This window comes from Pholcus phalangioides, unplaced genomic scaffold, assembly GCF_987345545.1.
Source record: "Pholcus phalangioides strain wild (caught in Gottingen) unplaced genomic scaffold, Ppha-v1.0 ptg000013l_1, whole genome shotgun sequence".
Classification (NCBI taxonomy): Eukaryota; Metazoa; Arthropoda; class Arachnida; order Araneae; family Pholcidae; genus Pholcus; species Pholcus phalangioides.
Window position 1 is genome coordinate 603,943 of NW_028301606.1, and position 12,346 is coordinate 616,288.

Sequence of the window (12,346 nt, forward strand, 5' to 3'; positions counted from 1 at the left end):
TTGTATCACCCATCTAAATGTAGTGTGGTGTATTATCTCCTTATTTTTTTCCCTTTGCAAAAAAGCAGCTACAGTAGTGACACCATCATGCCAGGAGCACAGGTGGTCTTATAATCCAATAAAACACCAGCTGTCCCAAAAGGACAAAGACCAATGTACTAGTTATTTTTACCTCACAGACATCTTCATTTTCTTTCACATAAGAAGTAACCGGTCTTGTATTTCTTAATATATATTCAATATTTTTTTTTTATACCTTTCACCATTAAGTCCAGTTAATTAAAGTTCCACTGTATAGTAGTAACAGATTTATGAAAAATGATCAGCTATATACAGCGTGATTATAATTAAAGTTTTGATTTTGAAACTATACAATAAGAACTACTGATCAGAATGACTTCTGATCTTCATAAAATGCAAGTAGTGCAAAACGTAAGTAGATGATGCTGTACTTGGCCAGCAGTATAATTTGTTTTGTGTAACAGCATCAATATGTGGATAGCACAACTTTTATCAAGATGCACACTGCAATACCAGCAAAGCACCTGCTGAAGAACCAATTTGACAATAAAAGGATGACATGACACCTGGTTCGCCGTCAGTTCACCTGACAATAAACCTTGCAACTTTTGGTTGTGGGGATACCTCGCAAAGCTATGAAGAATGGTCGGATTGCAAACTTTGGTGAATTGCAAGCACATCCACATCACATGACCATTGCATAGGCTATGCTGATCTGTTGTTGAACAAGGATTTTTGTGCTTTCATCTCATAGTCAGAACACAGTGAATAATATAACATTTCTTGAGTAAGTTAGTTATTTGTTCGATTACTTGATTTTTGTGAGGCTCCCATAAATTATGAAATCGTGCAATGCTAGTTAAATTATCATTTTGCCCTGACTGGTTATCATTTCTATTCTGCATTAAAATTGTAAAATTAAATTTTTAAGTATTTTTTCCCGTTTACCATATAAAATCTCATTGCTTTAGGTTTCGTCATTCAGACAATGGTTTTTTCAAACACTTTTTTGATCAGAACTTTAGTTATAATCCCCCTGCATATCATGAATCATTGCTAATTAGTCAGCATTAATTATGCTTCATTAAACAAATTGTATTTACCTAGTTCTTATCAGTTTTTGCTAAAGCGCTTCCTAATTTAACATATTGAAAGTAACTGGAGAAAAAAATCATATATAGTTAATATTAAAAATTTTCAGAGACAAAAATAATGAGTTAAGATATAAAATAACTAAATTGCAAAATTTGGTTTTTGTTGAAATTAATATTCATTGATCAATTAATATGGGAATAGTGTTAATTACATTGATAAATATTTTATTTTAATTATTAGATGTTTGAATAATTTTTCTGAAATTTTATTGTTTTTAATGCAATTGCTATTTAAAAACTGGTTTAAACCAAAAAAACCTGGTTTTTAGTTCTTCAGAAAAAGGTTTTTTTTACCAACCCTGGTTTCTATTAATGTCACAAAACATTTTACTCTTTCAGGTATATTGAATATAAAACACTCGTTTGATTTATGGAATATAAGCAATGTAGAACCTAAAATACAAATTTAATAAGATAACTAGTCACACATTATTGAAGTTCCTTCCCCAGTAGCAAAGGTAAATGAAAGAAAATAAAGAGGCTTACAAATACAAATCCACAACAGGCAAAATGCCCAACGAGGTGGCTGATAAAAAGATGCCCATAAATTTTTTAATAAATTTATGGGCATAAGGATTTTTAAAAAATGAAATTTTGCTTGATGAAAAATTGTAACAATGAAAATACTACAAAACTTACATTTCTAATATATTTTATTTCACTACTACAGGAAGGAACTTCTCAAAGCAGAGGGTTCTTCAACCTTTCAGACATTGTGGGCCAAAAAAATGTTTTCCTGAAGCCTGAGGGCCAAGAAGTCATACTGCAGTCTATATCCCGATTCATTTAATGGTGTAATTAACAAGTGGGCCCAATAGGGGTGCAGGGTTTAGAGTTACACAAAGGGCTCTATATAATCTGAGAAAATGTTATTTTTATTCTTAGATTTTTTTCATCAAAATGAATCTTCATTAATTCTGAAAACATTTCTTTCAATAGTATTCTGAAAATATTTTTCATCAATCATGAACTTTCAAGAGAGAAAAGAGAGTTGTAAAATACCTTTTTCCCCACTAATTCTAATTTTTTTTTTTTTAAAATACAAGGCCACAACAGGAAAAATGCCCAACGAGGTGGCTGAGAAAAAGGTGCCCATAACAAATACAGATGCCATTTCTAAAATACAGCAACCCAATTAAAAATGCAATTATAAAAACTACAAACCAGGGTTGGCAGGTTTTTGACACATGGCAGTTTTTGATGGTTTAAACCGAAGTTTAAACTGTCACGTCAAAAACCTCAAATATTGCTTTTCAATATAAAAATTCCCATTGGAAATACACACATTAATTGCATGTAATGTTTAAAGTGACTATGCTACACAAAGAATAAATATTTAATATGATTCTATGATTCTAAAAAAATTTTCTAGTCTCTACAGAATTATTTTGGACAAAATATATTTTATATATATATATAGTTTTTTTTTTCTTATAAAATATACAATTTGAATAAAAGCAGCATAAACACTGAAGGTAAAACTGGAATGATTTGTCATTTTCTCTGATTCAAGATGATTCTTGATCTTCTAAAATTTCTTCAACTGCTTACATATATGTGCATTGATATAAACCATCTGGTGTACTCTTTACAACATATAAGTGTTTAAAAAAGTTTATTACATCATACATGTAATGTTGATTTCTGTTATTATTAAATTATCTAAATAATCACTGAGATAATCTTATTATGCATAACATTGAAATATATCTAGCGATCGAAATACTAAATTGTAGAACAAAAATATAATTTAATTAGGCAATGCTAGCTTGTACATGAAGCTTAAGAAACTCCTGTAGTCAAACTTGGTTATTCTTACTTCTGATATGGTATATTTACTATCATTTACAATGCAATAGTTTTCCAGTTGAAGCTGTATTTAAACATGCTTTGGGTATCAAGTCCTGCCAGCTCTGCTTCGGTTGAAAATACACTTTAAAACTCTGAATTTATACACCTGAGCTCTAAGAAATTTTTAGATGAAAATAAATTAGTTTAATTAGTGTATTAACTGATTCTGTGTGAGAATTTTTACGTGAAATAAAATTTTGAGCAGATCAGGAAATTTAAAATAAGTAATTCTTTTTTTATTTAACATATCCATCAGGTTAAAAAAACTATTTGACAACATTGACTAAGTTTTTTACTGTTTTAATACTGATTTATAGTTTCTGAAGTCTAAAACCTAACTCTGTGATGCCCCTATCATACATATTTTGAATAAGAGGCTCTATTCCACTTAGCAAATTAAACACAGGTAATAAGTAGCTTAGATAAAATGAACCACAAAACTATATTTTATATGTTCTAAATTCTTATTTTGAAAAATTAAAAATTGCAAATTATAATTAATATTTTGTTTTAATTATAGCAATAAATTAATGTTTAAAAATAAAACATTGTAATATATAAAAAAGGTAAGTTTTTCATCATGTTATGTGATCTATATCTATCGTGTTCAAAACATTATCAAAAAGCCTTAAACTATATATACATAAGATATAATACAATGTCCATAAAAAATATTTATGGTTGTCTTATCTAAGTATGGATAGCTTCTTGATTTACCCCAACATGTTTATCATATTTCTTTTTAAATGTGTCAATTGTGTTAGAATTTACTACCCCCCGGGAGGGGGAGGGGATAAGCTATTCTATTTATTAGCAACCCTTTCAATAATCATAACATTATTTTTAGTTCTGAATTTTTTTCTAAAAGTAAGTTTGAAATTACTTGTTTCAACACTTCAAAATAATTTTTTTAAGCATTCTATAAATTCTGTAACTATGTGAACCTTTTTGCCTTCAGTCTGAAACAGATATTCATAGAAATAGTTATCTTGTTTTGTTTTTATTTTAGGCTCACCTTAGCCATCTTCAAGAAATTCCATCACCCAAAAGGTAATTATCAATTTGAAGCTTTATGGGCACTATTATTTTGCAAAACAATTTTTTTAAACTATAAGTGAAATTCAACAATTACACTTTTCTCTCATTTATTCTTAAAATATACAGGGCTCAACAAATTCCCGATGTCAGGTTGCCATGGTGATTAAAAAATTGGAACTGATGCCTAATCGTTTATATGTGTGATTACTAAATATGTGAGACTCTAAGTACAACACAAAGTTTTCAGATTTCCATGGTGGAAAACATGCAGACAAGTCACCAAGTCCTGTAAAAATTGGGGGGGGGGGGAATGTTTTGGACAATTTTAGTCTCAGCAAAGAATATGCTTGGCTTTTATCTTTGGCTGGCACCTAAATCCCCTTCCCCCAGCCTTGCTGAAAGGTATCCAATGATACAAAAGAAAAAAATTTACACTTAAATTTGAAATTTGTAGAGCTAATAGAAATTTTCAAAGGTTCATCTTATTCTCAAATCTAGGTTCATATATAACTGGATTATTCTGCTTCTGGATGAAATGGGGAAATTGTGAATACCTCTTATCACCAAGAGCAGAAAATCCACCTGCGAGCAAAATGTAGAAACTAATTTCCTTCTAAATTAATTCCAGAATGACCAGGTATCCATTTTTTAAGAGAAGTCCTGTTCTATGAAAAACAGCATGCATGGTTTTTGCATGAAAATTTAAAGTGTCATTCACATAGCATACAGCCTTAATAGCAGCATGGCTTGGGAAAAGATTGGCCGACTCGTATTAAAATTAAATATCTGGACAATGTTGAATTTCAATCAATCCTCCTTTGGACCATTTTTTAAAAATTGTTTATACCACACATACACATAACTACATGGTTGAACTGTTTATCCCATCTACACAGGCAGATTATCCATGTGGTATGAAGATACATTCCAATTAAACTGTTGAAATTTCATTAATTTTGTTGGCTATCATGATCAAGACATTGACTTATTAAAAATGTAAGATGCTTTGAAAACAACAGTCTTGAAAATTTATCATTTAAAAAGTTTTTGTTACAAGAAAAAATGGGGGGGGGGGAACCTCCACTCTATCAAACACTAAATTGAATATCTCTGAGTTCAAGTAATAAGGCGTAATGCCACAAAAAAAATTTCAAGAGAAAGTATTTTGCATCTCTCAAGTGCGGTGGGATCTTTTTTAGAGATTTCTTAAAACAATGGTACAGAATTGTAGATGTGGGTTGTCTTTAACTTCTAATAAGGCCTCTGATAAAAAATGAGTGCATCAAGAAACTTTATATGCACTTACTTAAACAATTAACACAAATAAGGAAAATGTTTGCCACCACTGCTTAATCACATCAAAAAACTACCACAAAGAAAATACAACACAAATGACGATAATAGTACATCCAGAGTCCGCCAGTAGTTAGACAGTGAATACAAATTTTTGTCAAAGCATGAAACATGTTGCCTATCAGCATAAAAAAAACCTATTTTCTTCAAAGGGAAGCTGACATTCCCATTGTAAACTACATGCAAAATGAAATGGTTCTGTGCAACGGAACTATGTGGTTCCCGCACAGTAGTTGATAAATTGACATTATTAAAAAGAAATGTGTATTCAAAGTACCTTAATAATTTAAGTGGGATATAATTCCCCCCTAAAATAAATATAAAAAGTAAATGGATTCAACAAATGCCTACACAGATATGCATTATTCCCTTTGATCTTGGAAGCAAATACAGCACAAATCGGGGGGATTACAAGCAAAATAAAAAAAAAGTTTGGAACATTTATAAGCAAGCAAAATCAAGTACAATTAATTCAACAAAAATGTTACCATTATGTCAGCAGCATATTAGTCGCAATAAAACTACAACATACAAATAAGGAAGCCAAACAAATAAATCAAAAATACAAGGGAAAAGAAACGCTAAGTCAGTGATAAATGATAAAGATTAAGATGAAAACATGTTAACTGACTACAGAGAAAAATTAAATTAAAATAAAAAAACTTTCATAATACGAGTAAAAAAAGTGAATAAATAAAATACATTTACACACCAGGGACGGATAAAGTGCTGTAACATGGGGGCCACTTCCTCTGGACATACGTAACCGAGTCGACCAATAGTTATGGCTAAATACCGATGTCATACAAGACACAGGGTGGCAAAAAATGGGAGAAAAAAAGCGAAGACAACTCATAAACAAACATACAAAGGCAAAAAATTTTGGACCATAAAAACATTATAATAACAAATAATAAAGGTTAATGCATTTTATTAGACAAAACCATGCACCCAAAGAAACTTGTTAGTTTTGCCACAAGAGCGATTGAATGGTTTGGAGAAATAAATTCATGCAAACGTATGACGTTGCCAAACAGTTAAAATAGTTTGATCAGACTGATTCATATGCCAAAATAAGGCAGAGAAATTTTTGGCCTGCAAAAAAATGGCCTTCTAAAAGAATAGGCTAAAAGTTCAGATGTAGTAAGGTTCAAAAAATTTTCATCATTGGGAATGCATAGCTCAATGATGCCATGAAAAAAAAGTTGAGAATATTTTTTAGATGAAATCTGAACAGGCCAATGATTATACCCGACTAATCAAACAAATATGCTGATAACTAGTCAAAAAGAATGCATTTACTCATTTTCAACAAAGTTTCATATTTATTTATACTCATAAGATTGACATTGGATGCAATTAGATAGCTAGGGGAAACTACCCACATTGTATGAACAAAGATAAAAAGAATAAACAAATTATATTAATTAAAAGCATATGTATGCTATTAATCAAACTGGTGGAAATGGAAATATTCTATAAAATTGCTTATATATTATAATTGCACACTTCACCCAAGAAGTGAAAACTGTTTTGGAAAAGCTTATAGTTTAAGGACATCCATTGATAACATACTGGCACTGGGTGCATAGTTTTTATAAGCACATCAACTTGAAAAAAATGAAATTAAATCACACGATAATGATAAAAAAAACAAAGCAAAGCAACTTATAATAGCAACTGTAAAAGAAATCTATGGTAATAGGTTGTTAAAAACATATGAAACACAGGAATGAAAAAATATTTTTTTGCATCTAAATAAGTTACCAACAACCGATAAATAATGGAAATGACAAGTCAAAATTAATAACATTTAATGGCCAAGCAAAATAACTCACCATAAAAACTAAAAAAGATAAAAAATTAGAAAAAAATAATAATAAAAGAACACAATATGTTAAGAAAGCTCCACCAAACCCATTATATACATGGTAACCAGTATATTAGACATAGGTTACTCCTGACAAATTGGGATAACAAAAAAGTGCAGATCCACACATCCTAACACTCCTGAAAGAAAGTTTTCTATTCCATATTAAGAAAAGGGAAAGCAGGTATTAAATTATGAAGTTAGTTGCTGATCTTTAAAGTTTGATGAAATTCTCTTTGCATAAACTTATAAAATTTTTAAAAGTTCAATGAAAAAGCTAATCGCTTGAGTAAATCAGTTATTCTATGCATATACAGAAAAAAATCAATTTTTTTTAAACTTCTGATAAAACACAAATATGAGAGCTATTTCTGTTACTTTGAAGAAACAAAGAAAATTTTATCAATAAAATATCAGTATTTATATGTCCAACCTGAATTCTGAGTAATACAAACAGCATCAGAAATGCACCTTTCAATACCTCTTTCTAGGACGTAGAATGCTGAACATAAAATATATGAAACTACAGAATTTTTTTTTTAATCTTTAGATCTTTAAGAAGCATCTTGATATTAATTTTTCTTTCATATTATATACAGGGTCTTTCTAATTAAACTTCCACTTTGAAATAGCCACAAAAGGAAAACTACTGGACAAAATGTGGGTGGTGCTGCATGCAATATTGTTAAAAGAAGTAAGACATTGGTTTAACATGTTGTTTCTACAAAGTGTGTTACAAAGCATGTTCACTGTGGCATTCACTTTTCTGAAAGCAAGTTAAATCGCATTACTGCATTCTCAACAGTAGCTCTTAGCATATCGGGAGAACTGCTACGGACATGTCAGTGTATCACATTTTTTGATTCTGTCAAAACCCCACAAAGTTTTGTTTTAGAAATGATTAAAAACACTTTAAACTGATGTCTACATGTCTTATTTCATTTTAACAATATTGCATACAGTGCCATTCCCCGCTGGTTGTGAGTTTTTGAACCCTTTTCTTTTGTGAAAAATTGAATCTTGTGTGCGACCTTCTATAAACTATTACCAAGTTTGATAACATTTTGTCCAGTAGTTTTCCTTTTATGGCCATTTCAAAGTGGAACTTTAATTATAAAGACCCTGTACAACAAGAAAAGCTAAGATGGTTCAACTACTTCACAGTATAGATTCCTGATTATCCACAGGAACCTACAGATTTTCATTTCAAATTTTAATATACCTAAAGCATTAACAAATTTTGCATAAACAACTTGTTAAAGAACTGTATACGAGCACATTAGGGCCATTCGAGTATTATGTCAGCATTGGAAGGTGGGTGTTTCAGGTTTGCTGACTTCGATGACAAAGGAAAGGGGTTTGAATGATGATCTCATTATCCATCACCCTTTATGAAAGTACGAAATATTTTTTTAATGGCATCTTACTTTCCATCTTCACTAAGGATCCAAAATTGAGTCAATGAAAAAAGCTTTCTCTAGTTTGTGGGTACTTAAAAATTACACTAATTAATGCTTAAAACATTAATTAATGAACTTAAAACACAAGCCAAAATTAGTGTATTCTGCCTAAAATCATGTGAGGAAATGATCCCTGCGAATACATAAAGTTCACTACAGCAGTCAGACGGTGGTAGTCACACACAGATTCATGCAGGATCGATCTTTGGAGGGAGCACATAAAGCTTAGGGGGCGTGGGGTACACTGAATATCTTAAATAGAAATTGTTACCAGCCTGAAATGAACAGAAATTGATTATAACACAAAGGTATTTAATATTTTTTGCATCAAAAAAATATTTTTATATTGATCATCTTGTGTGTGCGTGGGGGAGGGGGAAACGAGCCGCCCCCCCCGTATATGCCTCTGTTCCAAATATGCTGTAGGAGGAGTGGGGCAGAGCTGACCAAATTTTGCTGACAAGGAGTAAGGAGGGTGTCAAAAATGGCCAAAAGGCTGCTGACGTAATATTTGAACAATCTGTACTGTGTTTGAAAACAATATTATACACAGAATAGAGAAAGAACAATTTTCCCTAACAAGTAAAATACCAATTTCGTTCTGGCTTTTCTTTTCTTTATAAAATCTGGATAATTATTCCATAGCAGAGTTCAATGTCAAGCACATGTTGTTTAGCCGTGAGTGATACAAACGTTGCTTCATTGATACTCATGTTGTCAGTCTACTAATAACCAACAATATTTTGCTGGCTTATATTTTATTTTTTTGTGTTGTACTTCTATTTAAAATTTTCAATAGAAGCTAGAGTTGATAGAAAGTTTAAGAATTGTACGATTAAAAGAAATATGTATTTATGTACCTTTGAATTGACAAGAATAAATTTTATTTTTAATTTCCTGTTCATGGATATTTTTCACCTTTGAAATGTTTGAATCCAATTCTGTGTAAAATATATAATTTTTATTACAATTGAATTGCTGTTGATTATTACCTTTTAAATCAATTCACTGATTATCTGCAACCAATTGCACAGGTAACCAAATGGCTGAATGATTAGTTTTGTAATAAGTGAAAAAAGGGATGATAATCCATCGTGTGGAATGTACCAAAACGATACCCCCCCCCCCCCAACTATATGCTAATAATCCCAAATGCCTAATTAGAATGATCAGTTAACACATATTGCAAGCCAACTCATATTTGAACACTATAAAAGAACTGAATACTGAAAGTTAAGCTGAGATTACACTATGAAGTTTGATAAAAGTTCTTTTATAAAACTTGAAAAATGTAACCAATAAGCGTATTGGTTACATTCGAGCGAATGTATCCAATAGGTTTATTGGTTACTTTTTCTTTTATCAAATTTTTATAGGGCAATCCCAGCCTTAAAAATGAAGGGCAAACTTTGAGAAATTTTTTTATTCAGAATTTTGAAAAGATGTAACCTCAATTCACACCCAAATCAAATTTTTACTCAATTTAAAATATTGGTCATTATTCCACATATTGTCACTTCAATTATGTATGTATATATACATATATATACGATATATATATATCGTGACAAAAGCAAATGAACGTAGTGTAGCAATAAAAACCATATAGTAAAAGATGAACACACATCTTCAACATTCTTTTTAAGTTAAATTCTTGTAAAACTGTTCTTTTTTCAATATGATAGGTCTACCCATTTTCCTCCCACGATCCTAGTTTTGTTAAAATGACCCATAATTACAATACATAATTTTGTCTAATTTTAAGCAGAATAATTGAAATTTCAGATTTTTTATTACTTACTGAAGGGTCCAGAAAGCGGACCCATATTTCAGCTATACAGACTACTTATTATGGTTGCATAGAACTTAAGATTAAGATAAGAGATGTGTAAGAGATAACAGCCAGGCGAGGTGTTTATACTTCATGATATATACTACCATGCTCAAAAAGTCCCAAGACTTATTTTATTATGGAAGAATGAATACAGATAGAATCTGTTTATTTGACGTTTCCTTCAAAGTAACTACCCTGTGCAATTATGCGTTTTTGCCATTGTTCATACAAAGATATAAATGTGGATTGCAAGCCCCTTTTGCCACTCTCCAGTGCCTTTTTTGTCACACTCTCCGATGCCTTCGTTGTTGCTCACTGCACTTCTTCAGAACCTGAGAATCACTAAAAAGTCACATAGGGCAAGATCAGGAAAATAAGATGGTTGGGTATACGAATGTGATGTTTTGACAGGTAATCTGACACCGGGGGAACCCGCGAGTCCTTAAGATTTGGTGAGATGCAAGCCACAACCAGCTTTTTTCCCAGATTCGGTTGCCCCATGTGGCTTTTTCCTCAGATAAAGACTTTGCTTGGGGCAACGATTCTAATCAAGATCCAAAGTGCCACTAGCAGTGACGAAGGCATTGAAGGGCATGACAAAAAAAACCACAAGAAGCTTGCAATTCGCATTTACATCTTTGTATGAACAATGACAAAAATGCATAATTGCAAAGGGAGAAACACCAAACAAACAGGTTCTATCTGTATTCATTCTTCCCTAATAAAATGTCTCGCAAATTTTTTAACGCAGTGGTATTTAAATTATTAACAAATGGTTAAAACATAACACATGCAAAAGTTCTGTTAAGGGGATGTTTCAAAATTGAATATTCATATTTCTATTTAAAAAAAACCAATAGAAAAACTGATGGATGTGGCTTATATTTTTGTCTCTCGCAGACAATTAAAATAAAATAACAAAAAGTAATTTAAGCTGTACTTGTCAATGAAATTAATTTTAATGATTGCTAACACTTGATCACGCACAGCGAATATTTAATTTCTATAAAACACAAAGTCTTGTCACTAATCTATAAAACATACCTGTATTTTCCAACAATGTTTTTGGTGTATTTGGACGATTAATGATATTTATCAACTGATTTAGAACCATTGCTACATATGGCTTCATGTCGGGGCCTAATGATAAATAGAATAACCAATGTTAAACAACGTGAAGCATTGAACAGGAACCAGCGAAAGAAAAAGTAACAAACAAAATCAAATATTATGAAAATTACCCAATTTCACGGATATTTCTCCAATGGCCCATGTGGCATTATTACACACAGAGATGAATTCCGGATTTAAATTCTGTCCTAAGATTGGTAAAAAATCCTCTGAAAATAAATAAGATAAAAATTAGCATTTGAACATCCACTTAAGGTTTCCAGAAACCAATAACAAAGAACTGTTTTACAGCAAACATACCTGCAATCCAACATTATAAATTTTTCCCATGATGCAAGTACAAAAGAAATAAAAAGTATTTCACAAAAAGATAACAAAATGAATGTTGGTCAATGGTTTACCCATTAGGCTAGTCATTTTGTTAAAAATATTATAATCAACTTGAGGCACACAATTTTTAAACTTTTCACGATAAGCTACTTTTCATTCAGGTTCACTGTAAATATGATTATATGAACTTAAGCATGAAATTTAAAAAAATCTTAAAGCACAAAATTCTATAATGATAAGCAACCAATATAGAATCTGCAAATTTAGAATCAATTTATATGCCTCATGATGAAACAAGTGAAAT

General features: G+C 31.0%; 1 protein-coding gene across 3 annotated transcripts in view; it reads right to left on the reverse strand.

The window, feature by feature from the left end:
* Tnpo (transportin 1) overlaps window positions 1–12,346 on the reverse strand; it is a 68,785-nt gene that overhangs the window by 10,866 nt on the left and 45,573 nt on the right. Inside the window, exons 17-19 of one of the 3 annotated variants that reach the window (XM_089240557.1) lie at window positions 11,823–11,921; window positions 11,626–11,721; window positions 6,130–6,205 (exon numbers count right to left, since the gene is read on the reverse strand). In XM_089240557.1, the coding sequence (XP_089096683.1) occupies window positions 6,130–6,205; window positions 11,626–11,721; window positions 11,823–11,921 (271 nt within the window). The remainder of the gene's footprint in view (window positions 1–6,129; window positions 6,206–11,625; window positions 11,722–11,822; window positions 11,922–12,346) is intronic. The other 2 variants (XM_089240558.1, XR_016193838.1) reach the window with 2 other exon arrangements.